Raw genomic sequence first — 12,046 nt, 5'->3', positions numbered from 1 at the left:
ATAAGAATAACCAATATGGTTTTGTTATTGTTATTAGTTATTACTGTTGTTGCTGATAATCCTAATACTACTAATAATAACTAATAGCTAATAAATTAATAACAAATAATTATACTAACAATAACAATCTTAGTGTTGCTGTTTATTATTGTTGTGGCTGACATTAATATTGTTGTTAATTGTTGCTGTTGATGACAATAACAATATGATTTTGTTAGTTATTACTTATTATCAGCAACAACAGTGATACTAACAATTATAACTAATAGCTAATAAAATGGATAACTAATAATTATACTAGCAACAATAATAACTGTATTAGTGTTATTGTTGTTGTTAGTTGCTGTTGCTGATAACAAGAATAACCATAATGGTTTTGTTATTGTTATTAGTTGTTATTGGTGTTGCTGACAATGCTAATACTAACATTAATAACTAATCGCTAATAAACTGAATAACTAATAATTATACTACTACTACTAACAATATTGGTGTTGCTGTTGTTTATTCTTGCTGTTGCTGAGCAGAATAACAAGATTGCTGTTGGCGGTCGGTCCCTGTTCCTGTTGGGAAGCACGACGAAACTACCCGTATGGTTGTATTCTTGCTGCCAGTTATGATCGGTGTTGCTAATCATCCCAATACTAACAACCATAACTAATCATGATAACTAATAAAATCGATAGGTCATCACAAATAAAAGGAATAACTGATCTTCATCCTAGTAAGAATAGCAACAATATCGGTGGAGTTGTTCATTTTTCTTGGTGTTGCTTTTAATCATCAAGTATTAGTATCCTGTTATTCTTATTAGTGTTCTGACTCGTCCCCTCCCCGTTCTTACTGCTGCCGAGGTCATGAGCGTGTCACGTTCCTGGGCGGGGGAGAGGGGCGAGCCGGGGGGCGCTGGCGGGGCCGGGGCCGGGGCCGGGGCCGCGCTTGCAAGCGCTGCGCTGCAGCAGAAGGGGGCAGGCTCAGCGCACAGCCCACGCCCGTTTCCGCCCCGGAAGCAGGGTTTGCGCGGTCGTCACGCCGCTAGCAGGGGGAGGCGGAAGGGGAGGGGAGGGGAGAGGAGAGGAAGGCGCGACCCCATGGCTGGGTAGCTGGAATTTCCCCATTTGCCGGGGTGCAGTCGCACGTCACTCGCTGGCGGGGCCATAAATAGGAACGGGAGAGGAGTAGGGCCACGCCAGCCTGCCGAGCCGCAGCATCCCGAGCCGAGGGGTCCCGGACACTGCCGCCTCCAGCGCACGCCGACTCCCCGGGCAGCCCCTGCGCAATGCTCCTGCTCTACGCTTCCGTGATCGCGCTCGTCCTGGCCGCCGGCCGCGCAGGTGAGTGCCGCAGCCTCCGTCCTCTCCCTCCGGGGCGGGCGACTGGTGCCTCCTCTCGAGATCCGGACCTCGGGGCTCTACTCTCCTCTAATCCTGGCTCTTCCTTCCTGCCCTGGAGGGAGTGCTGCCAGGGCACCTCCAAGAGCGCTCTCTGCATAAACCTGATCGGTGTTTCCTCGAGATCTATATGCTGCCCGATTATATAACGGTCTATAGATCTAGAGGAAACACAGATCACTTTTACTACAGGACATTCAGGTATTTGATATAGAGCATGCAATATAATACCTGCATTTCCTGTAGTACGTGTGGTCTGTGTGTTTTCGAGATCTATATCCTCCAGGTCTATAGACTGGCATATTGCATATCTCAAATACCTGAAATTCCTGTAGTAAATGTGGTCTGTGTTTCTTCTAGATCTATAGACCGTCATATCTCATGTTCTAAATCAAGTACCTGAATTTCCTGTAGTAAATGTGATCTGTTTCCTCCACATCCTCTAGATCTATAGACTGTCATATTGCACGTTATACATCAAATACAGATGTTTCTATATTTATATATGCCCACAAGCATATATATATGTATGTTCACACACACACACTGGTGCATGCACACACACACGGGCAGATGAAGGATTTCAAAAAGAAGGGGTGCAGGTGGTGTGGTACATCCTCGCAGCATGATCCACCTTTGTCTCCGGTTAAAGGAGAAGCTTTACTAATATATGAGTACTTTGTCCGGTTCTGGATGCCGCAGTTCAAGTGGGGTGCGGACACCTTGGAGAGGGTCCAAAGAAGAGCCACTCGTCTGCAGGGCAGGCAATACGAGGAAAGGCTAAGGGACCTTAACCTCTTCAGCCTCTCCAAGAGAAGGCTGAGAGGGGACTTTGTGGCGGCGTACAAATTCATAAGGGGAGAGCAACATGAAGTAGGCGACAATCTGTTTGCCAGGGCACCCCCTGGTACAACAAGGAGCAATGGTCATAAGCTACTGGAGAGTAGGTTTAAACTGGACATTAGAAAAAAGTTCTTCACAGTCGGGGTTGCTAGGATCTGGAATGGGCTTCTCAGGGAGGTGGTGCTCACCCCATCCTTAGGGGTCTTCAAGAGGAGACTGGACAAGCACCTGGCTGGGATCACATGATCCCAGGTTTGGTGACCCTTTTCTTGCCTGCCAGGGGCAGGGGGTCGGACTAAATGGCCCACTGAGGTTCCTTCCGACCCTGGAATCTATGAATCTACGAGGGGCCCAGCTCTGTGTTATTCAGCTGATGAGCAAAGCAAAAACCAATATAACCACTGGAAGTTATATTAACTACTGGAAGAAGAACCAGTACAGCATAGAGAATTAGAGATATTAGTACTTATTTGTATAATGTGGAAGCCCTAGCCGTGAACCAGAACCCTAATGTGCTAGTGCTGTACAGCCAAAGAACAAAGTCCCTGCTTCGCACACTTGTAGTCCAGAGATTTGTGCCATAAGTGTAAGACAAAGAGACAATATGCCCATACATACTGGAAACCCTGTATGGCTCTTGATGACAGAAGTATCCATGATATGAAGGCTGTAATTCTGGAACTGTGACCATGTCCAAATTAAAATGTTAAATTGCTATGGCCATTCATTTAAACTATTTTTTTCCAATCCCTAAATTGGCAATAATACTTCTTTATCTCTCTCAGAGAAGTGGTTATATAGAGCACCAAACAGGCATGGTATGTTTGCTTAGCTCATTTATTTAACTTACTATCCTCTCTGAAATGCCAGTTAAAGAAATGCACTATGTGAATTACTGACAATTATCTGCTAATCCTCAGAAAATAGACTAAAGATTTTTTGTTGAGATGAAAACAATTAATAGTACTCTCCATTCCATTATAGCTAATCCCTGCTGCTCAAATCCATGTCAGAACAGAGGAGTTTGTTTGACAACAGGCTTTGACAAATACGAATGTGACTGTACAAGGACCGGGTATTATGGGGAAAACTGCACTACACGTAAGTATCTCAGAGTTATGTTTTTATGGTTAACAATAATAAATAAGGAAAGTTGCAGAAGAGCATTTCAGTACTTTACTTTCAGATTTGCATATTACTTTCATAACGAATTTACAATGTTCTTCATTGTTCCTCAATATTAACAGCCGAATTCTTTACGTGGTTGAAAATCACATTGAAGCCTACTCCCAACACCGTCCACTACATCCTCACGCACTTCAAGGGAGTCTGGAATATTATAAACAACATTCCTTTCTTACGTGATGCCATCATGCGATATGTATTGACATGTAAGTATGTTCTCTTCGTAATGTTATTCTTCAGTAATAGAAGCTTGTATTAGGATTTTCAAGGGTTGTTCTGATTAGTAGGATATGTGCACACATTTGTATACACCTCATATATGTGGTATAAAAAATCTTCTTCATTGGAAAAAAATGTAAACCAGAGACAAAACAACTAAAAATAGGAAAAGCAATGAGAGAGAATCTACTATGACCAAAATTATACTCTCTCTGAAAATGCGAAACAAGAAGCTGGACATATTTTAAAAGCATACAATTTGTTCAGCTGTCTAATTTTAATGATTCAAATGTATGTTAGCATACAGTTATTTTTTTTTTAAGATTTAAACAACAAAAAATACAAAACTAAAGTTATGTTAAGGAAAATCTTGAATCTCCACATACTTCAAAATTTGGGAGAAGTTAAGCTTCACATTGGTAAGCCAAAGCTGCTCCTTATTTCTGTGATGGTCTAAACATAAACCTACCTTCCCAACACCAGAGACTTCTGCCAGAATTTCCATCTGAACTTGATGTTTGTCACTATCTCTGCCGTTAAATATGCACAAACCTTTATAACCTCACAAATTTTAATAACCTTATTCAAATTAATTGGTTTAAAATCACCGTGGGCAGATTTTGCCCTATAACTAATTTCTTAAGTAATATATAATGTTTTAAAACAACTACTAATTTGGGGGGGGTTCTTTTTTTGTTTGTTTTTTAGCAAGGTCACATTTGATTGACAGTCCCCCAACATACAATAGTGAATACGGTTACAAAAGCTGGGAAGCCTTTTCCAACCTTTCCTACTATACAAGAGCCCTTCCGCCAGTAGCACGAGACTGCCCAACACCCATGGGTGTTAAAGGTAAGAAATAAAATAGGTTTCTGACCATCAGTTTTGGAGAAGAAGAAAGGAATCCATTTATCTTTCCTTTTTTGAAAATATTTTCCAACAAAGTAATTTCATGTGGCTATTTACTTTGAAATCAGCCATGGTAGGTTGTAAAATGGCTGCATATTGGATGTATAGATTCAGTCTAGGGGAAATGAGATTTTTTTTTTTTTTTAAAGCAAATGGCTACAGTGATCCGCCTCTGTATTTTCATATGCAATAGGCTCTTTATTTAAAGAAGAAATTATGGAGGGGGGGGTTAAAAGTCTTATTTTTTCTAAATGTAGAGAGGAAAGTAAACTGATGTGATTTTTTTTTTTTTTTTTTTTTTAAATCATAGGTAAAAAGGAACTCCCAGATTCCAAGTTAGTTGTGGAGAAGTTTCTGCTGAGGAAAAAATTTATTCCAGATCCACAGAGCACAAATATTATGTTCACATTCTTTGCTCAACACTTCACCCACCAGTTCTTTAAGACTGATCACCACAAAGGACCAGCCTTCACAAAAGGCCTTGGGCATGGGGTAAGCTCACAAAGCTTTGACTTGATGGGAACTGAAAACTAATCAGCCTCTATGGTGACAATAGTATCTTTTTGTGCATAGGGAGTGCACACAAACATCATGATACCTGAAACATGATCCAGACAAAACTTCCATTCAGTTCTATGGGGTCAGGATTGCAGGATCAAAGCCTAAATTGATCCATTAAAAATCTCCTTATCTGCACAATCTGTTTTCTAAACATGAATTCTCACACAAATCCATTCCGATGTAGTGAGCCTTCCTAGGATGTTTGTGTGTGTGCTGTTATTTTATTTAATGTTATAGCTTTATCTGTGAGCTATGCAGTATCTGTACAGTACTGTGTAATGTCACGTCTTGCTCTCTTAAAAGGCTTTGCTGATGGAAAGCTCACTATATGAAATGTATAGTATAATTTGACATGCAAACATCTAGTGGCACAACTCCTACTAATTTCAACAGGAGTTGGATATGTTCTAAAACAACCAGATTTTTAATTTGGCCTCATGTTCCAAATGCTTTTTATTTTATAGGTTGATTTGAACCATATCTATGGAGAGACTTTGGACAGACAGCTTAAGCTCAGGCTTGGTAAAGATGGGAAGCTAAAGTATCAGGTATGCTATACTTTAAAATTTCAACTGTCCAATAGGAAAGCAAATGAATTTTAGAACTAGCATCTACATTAATAGTATAAAGCCTAAAACTGTCAAATATAGCCATGATGCCAGGGAGCCCCCATTTGTTCTAGTGAAAGAAGCACCCATTTATGCTAAGGCAGTATTTGGTTTGCAGTCTGAAAACTGTAGGACCAACATATGTTTTGTAATTAATTGTATTCTTAGCTTTGGTTTTTTTTTGTTTTTTTTCTTAATTGTAGATGATTGGTGGAGAAATGTACCCTCCAACAGTGAAGGATACTCAAGCAGAAATGATGTATCCTCCTCATGTTCCTGAGCATCTACAATTCTCTGTAGGACAGGAGGTGTTTGGTCTGGTCCCAGGTTTAATGATGTATGCTACCATATGGCTCAGGGAGCACAACCGGGTCTGTGACATCCTTAAGCAGGAACATCCAGAATGGGATGATGAACGGTTATTCCAAACTACCAGACTCATATTGATAGGTGAGTAAAAAGAAATAAACTTACTTCACTTTATACAAATGCAATGCTCAGCTTCAAGGTGCTACTCTTCTAGAAGTGATTTTGGACATCTCAGTTGACTACTTGAGACACTCTGAAGATATATGATTTTTCAGAGGATGGGCGTCTTGCTAGGCACCCAGATTGTTAGCCAGCGGGCATTATTTTATCCTTTTTCTTTCTTTCTTTTTTTTTTATTCCTTACAGTATTACACTTACAAAACAGAAAAAATAAACACATTACAATAAGCTAGAAGTTTTTTGTACCTGCCAGCAGTTTCAGCAAATTTGTTAAGAAAAGAAATTTTACTCATATTCTTAAATAAATATCCTGATTCATTGTTCTGAGACTTCTTAGCCTGCTGGCCCAAAAATTTAGTATTTTTCTTTTCCCTCCCTTTGGATCTTAGTTCATTTACAGTTTAACCTTCATTAAATTTAGGAAGTTCCTGAAAAAACAATGCACAAACACAATAGATAAGATGTGTATCAAGTTTCTTTTCCTTTCCATGTTATTGCTGATGCACATCTACTTGGGAAAAATACGTAGTTCTTACCCAAACTGAGAATGCGAGATGACGCTAAGTTCTGTGCAGTGTTATTGCTATATTATCTTTCTGTTAAAGGAAACTGTAGATAAGTATATAAAAATCAGCTTCTAAAAGAGACTCTTGCACCTTTTTTGTATTTAAATCTCATTGGATTTTTTAATAAGAAATGACAAAATGTTATGCTGTATTTGCAGCCATCGCCCCCCCCTCCCCCCCCCCCCAACCATATATATTTTAGAAAAGTGGTTGGCCATTTTTATATTGTCATTTTCATGTCTTCTCAGACTGAAGTCTGGAAATTTAGAATTACTCAGATAAATCAAAGTGATACCAATTTTCTTTAATATCTCATTGAACTTACAGGGGAGACCATCAAGATTGTCATTGAAGACTATGTGCAACACTTGAGCGGCTACCATTTCAAGCTGAAGTTTGATCCTGAGCTTCTGTTTAACCAAAAGTTTCAGTACCAGAACAGAATTGCAGCTGAATTCAACACTCTGTACCACTGGCACCCTCTTCTACCTGACACGTTCCAGATACATGACCAGGAATACACATTCCAGCAGTTTCTTTACAACAACTCCATAATGCTGGAGCATGGCCTTTCCCACATGGTGAAATCCTTCTCCAAGCAAATTGCTGGCAGGGTAAATATTCTCCCTTCCTAATTAGTCGATTGACAGTCTTGCATATTCTGTGGAAGTTACTGTAACTCACTGACTTCAGATCATGCTCAGGGGATGGGGAGGTTACGTGGGGCATGGGGTTCTTCTGTGAAAAGGAAATATACACAATAATGAAGTGAACTTTGGTTCGTCAAAGCTTGTGCTCTATGTATATATCGTCTTTAATTAGTCTATAAAAGTGCATTGCTACCCTGCCTTCTGACTGACTTCAGGCTAACATGGCTAACTACCTCTCTCAACAAGTATACCCATTGTAGCAAGATGCACTTTCTACATCAGATATTCAGTGTAATAGATCATGAGCTGTGCTGTGCTATGACTATGCTACTCGCACACAGTTAATAAAAATGGTAGCGCTAAAAGCACTAGTAACGTGCCAGTTCCTTGTTTAGGGTAATTCCTGTTCATGTCAATTAAAATGTTACTGGAGGAAGCCATGCAGGATTCCACCTAAGTTTAAGCAGGAGGTGCATATTGTGGTGAGTTTTCTTAGTGTTCTTATTCTTTGCATTCTTTGTTTGAATAGGTTGCTGGGGGTAAAAACGTTCCTGCTGCAGTACAGAAAGTTGCCAAGGCATCAATTGACCAAAGCAGACAGATGAGATACCAATCCTTGAATGAATACCGGAAACACTTCCTCATGAAACCCTTTAAATCATTTGAGGAACTTACAGGTAAGAGCTATTTTCTTTAAGAAACAGAAGATATCTTTTCTTTCAAATAGCTAATAGAAGGACAGGTTACGATTTCCAAGTGTATATAAACATGAGTTGTAATAGGAAGTAGAGTTAAAACACAGGGTGCTATATGGAAAGCTTACCTTTTACTGTTCTGTTTGTTAATATTTTAGGAGAAAAAGAAATGGCAGCTGAACTGGAAGAGCTTTATGGAGACATTGATGCTATGGAGCTGTATCCTGGTCTGTTAGTAGAAAAGCCCCGTCCAGGAGCCATCTTTGGTGAGACTATGGTAGAGCTTGGAGCACCATTCTCGTTGAAAGGCCTGATGGGAAATGCTATCTGCTCTCCTGAGTACTGGAAGCCTAGCACTTTTGGTGGAAGAGTAGGCTTTGAAATAGTCAACACTGCCTCCCTGCAAAAACTCATCTGCAACAACGTAAAGGGTTGTCCCTTTACAGCTTTTCATGTCCTAAACCCTGAATCCACTGAAGCAGCAACTATTAATGTCAGTACCTCAAACTCGGCAATAGATGATATCAACCCCACATTACTACTGAAAGAAAGATCTGCAGAATTATAGACTATCCACCTATTTATTTATTTAAGTAATTTTGTAAATTATTATATTTATATCTTTATACAAAACAAAAGTAATGCATTTTCTATACTTTGGGTGTCACCTTAGATGACTTACTCAGGTAAGGGATCCATTGATAAAAGGAAAAACGGGGAGCTTTATGGTATTAGATCCCTTTTTTAATGTCTTCTGTAACAGAACTATGTATTCCAAAATGGATATAAGAACCAAATTTCTACTTTTTGTTTTGCTTTAATACTTGACAGTAACTATACTGGGTTTTTTTTCAATGGGTTCCATAACACTACAATCACAATTTACATTATCAACAGTTATTAAGTTTTAACTTGAACATTAATTCTCAAGCAAAAGATACAAGATGACTTGATCAATGAAAATTGCCAATTTTAGTACTGTTTTCAGTCCTATCACTAGTAAATTAATGTAAAAAATTATTTTAATAGTTAAAAATAGGTTAAAACATTTACAATAACTGTAAATTATTTCTTTTAAAGTCAGGAAATGAGAAAGTTAAGTTTCTCATGAATACTACCTCTGTCATAGATGCTGTACATGAATGAAGAGCCTTAACTTTAGTTTTTTGCCTTTTTTATGTTTAAACTTATGCTTTTACATTCCACTAATATATATTTAAAAACACTTATTTAAAAAATCAACATAATTGTGTTTAGGCCACAGTGCAAGTTTTTAACTTGTACTGCATAGGTCAAAGGGATGACAAGCTACTGCTGCTGATTACTTAGGGGTCATTGTTTGCCAAGCTGGTATAACAGGGCATTTGTATTCTGATAGGTGTTTTATAAAAAATAAGAATTTCTTTTGAAAGCTTAAGATATGTAGAAAGAATCAAAAGATTTTGAAAGCCTTTAACAGTCTACATTTTTTTCACATTTGCCGTTTTCTAGCCAATGTGGTATCTAATAATTTTGTTCTATATTTTTAGAAAACCCAGTACAATCTCTCACCTAAATCATTTAAGAACTAAAAGAAATAAAACTATAGCCTTAACTGTGGATGTATCTACATTGTAGACCTAACTGGTGAGTTCATGTACTGATATCATAGTAGTCAGGACAACATAGTGCCCATCAAAAAGGCATCTGAGAAGTTGGGAAGCCTATTCACATGATTTACCCACACAGCTCTGTGCTGGCCAAGCTATGTTATTACTGCTACCCAAATCTGAAGCTAGCTCAAGTATATCACAGTAGTGTACTGAGGCTCCATCGCTTTCACTTACACATTGAAAGCCATGGTAATGTTTTATATAGTATCTTACAAACAAAAGTTTATAACCTGTATTTCAGTCTTAAGTAAAATATTGTAGTTAGCACAACAGGTTAGGTGTGGTCCCAATCCAACTCCCACTGAAATCTTTGTAGCCCTGTATGAGAAATAAATCAGAGAAACAGGTTACACAAGATTTCATAGTAGCACTTTAGATTTTACGTACAATGTGGTTTGTGTATCTTGTATTTTTTAAGGAACTGCAGAAAAGTATTTTTTTAATAAAGAGAAGCAAGGCTTTTTTTTAGTGATATTTTACTGGATCAACTGCATAGTTGCAAAACAAGTTAGACAGGCCTCGAGGTACAAAGTGCCCTTCTTCAGGTCTCTATCATTTTTCTAAGAATGGAAAGAATATAGTTATTCAAGCCATAAAAGGCTGGAACATCAGAATTCCATTTAAATAATTTTTTAAAGCCCAACAATATTCAAAAACATTTGCAGGCAGGAATTCATATCTAAAAGATACCTTATGTCAAGGGGAGAGTGTATCAAGAAAGTGGTAATGATTATGGCACTGCTACAGTTTAATTGCATTTTTTTAAGTTTCTAGTCACTTTGTTGAATTCCACCAATCACATTAAGACAGGTGAATTCTTCATTGTTGATAACTGAATTGAGAATTTACAAACTAATTCATACAATTGGAAAGGTTCATGCATATTTGGGGACAAAAGGGAAGAAATTATTATATTTATTTCTTATTTGTATTTCTTATTTTTCCTGTTAAATGTACTGAATGGAGAAAGTTCACTGTGTATTTGAAAATGTTGAATGTTTCAATGTTCAGAATTGTAAATGTTAATAAAACTGAAGCTATTCAGTCATCTGATAAATTAAACAGATCAGAAAATGGATTTTTTAAACTATGCTCTATCTAGATCATAAATTGGAATCTGATCCAGCCTGTAACTATTGGCATTTACTGTTGTAGAGTTTTATGTCCCTCTAAGCTGCTCTATGAAAAGACCATGTTCGTATTCTATTTTGTATGTGTGATAATATTGTTCTTAAATGAGTCCAGGCTATATGCAACCTGACCTGCTGGCTATGGTTAGGTTGAGATTCTAGCAATGAATATGTATTAAATGAGGTTATTTATTTTATAACAATGCAATTTTTTTAGGTTTATTTTTATATAGCAAGGACATGGTCAAAATTCAATTTTTAAAATAAATCTTTTGAAAATATTACTTGTGTGGACTGATACTCTCTAAAGCAACCTCTCTAAACCCTCCCTTTTTGTTCCTTCACACTATAACACATTATATTATTTAATTTTCCATACCAAGAGCTTTACATGAAAAAACTATGAAGTTTAGCAGTAATTCAAAATTATAGTAATACAAGTTCTAGAGCTTCTAACTTTTTTCATAAAAACTGGTAATATAAATAATTTAAAACCTAGCAAATTATGTGTCAGAAAGAAATATTTGGAACCAAAAATATCAATTATAATTTCTCAGACATTTCTATCCTGTACACAAGGATAAAGAGTGAGATGAAACAGCAGAACAAGTAGCCTTTCTGTGGGGTCTAGGAAAACATGGCAAAACAAAAAAAAAGATAAAGCTGTCAGGTGTGGAACAATGGAAAGAGTACATTCTGGATTGATTTTTATCAAGTATAAATAGTCATCAACATAATTTAAGAGTAACACTTGAACCAAGAAGTAGTCAAAGATGATCTCTCCAATTATCATCTACTTCCTTAGTCCAACTGAGATCAGAAGACTTCAAGGTCTAAACATTCCACCAAAGGTGACACTCAACAAGGTAGCCAAGGAACTTGTTCATTCTTACTGGTCTATTCCCCATCTGTCCCTGGAGCTGTCTGATGAACTATTATTAAGGTAGAAAGACTGTAACCTTGGGTTTGAAATGTCTTGCTGTGCTAACTGCAATTCAGAACAAAATACACAACATCTCTCTCTGAGATGAGAACATCTGATTTCAGCAGTCCAGAAATTACAGTCTTTTTGTATTTACATATCATTCTGCAACCATTTACAAAAAAGGAACTCGAGCTCCTTCCTCTTTGGAACCACCCTTCAGGTA

At 37.7% G+C, this 12,046-nt stretch overlaps 1 protein-coding gene across 1 annotated transcript; it reads left to right on the top strand.

The window, feature by feature from the left end:
* Positions 1-1,055: 1,055 nt before the first annotated feature.
* Positions 1,056-11,179, top strand: PTGS2 (prostaglandin-endoperoxide synthase 2). The gene is made up of 10 exons (XM_006267574.4): positions 1,056-1,334; positions 3,219-3,335; positions 3,482-3,625; positions 4,347-4,490; positions 4,858-5,039; positions 5,573-5,656; positions 5,920-6,166; positions 7,099-7,385; positions 7,951-8,098; positions 8,275-11,179. The coding sequence occupies exons 1-10, from the start codon at positions 1,280-1,282 to the stop codon at positions 8,682-8,684; spliced, it is 1,818 nt and encodes a 605-aa protein (XP_006267636.1). The 5' UTR covers positions 1,056-1,279; the 3' UTR covers positions 8,685-11,179.
* The last annotated feature ends 867 nt before the right edge of the window (positions 11,180-12,046 follow it).

This window comes from Alligator mississippiensis, chromosome 5 (assembly GCF_030867095.1).
Source record: "Alligator mississippiensis isolate rAllMis1 chromosome 5, rAllMis1, whole genome shotgun sequence".
NCBI lineage: Eukaryota > Metazoa > Chordata > Crocodylia > Alligatoridae > Alligator > Alligator mississippiensis.
This window is presented reverse-complemented; position numbering and strand designations above follow the sequence as displayed.

Excerpts from the sequence above, each read along its gene's own strand:
- PTGS2 (XM_006267574.4), top strand. The coding sequence starts at position 1,280 with ATGCTCCTGCTCTACGCTTCCGTGATCGCGCTCGTCCTGGCCGCCGGC. Across the intron at positions 6,167-7,098 it reads TACCAGACTCATATTGATAG|GGGAGACCATCAAGATTGTC; the intron begins GTGAGTAAAAAG and ends TTGAACTTACAG. Across the intron at positions 8,099-8,274 it reads ATCATTTGAGGAACTTACAG|GAGAAAAAGAAATGGCAGCT; the intron begins GTAAGAGCTATT and ends TTAATATTTTAG.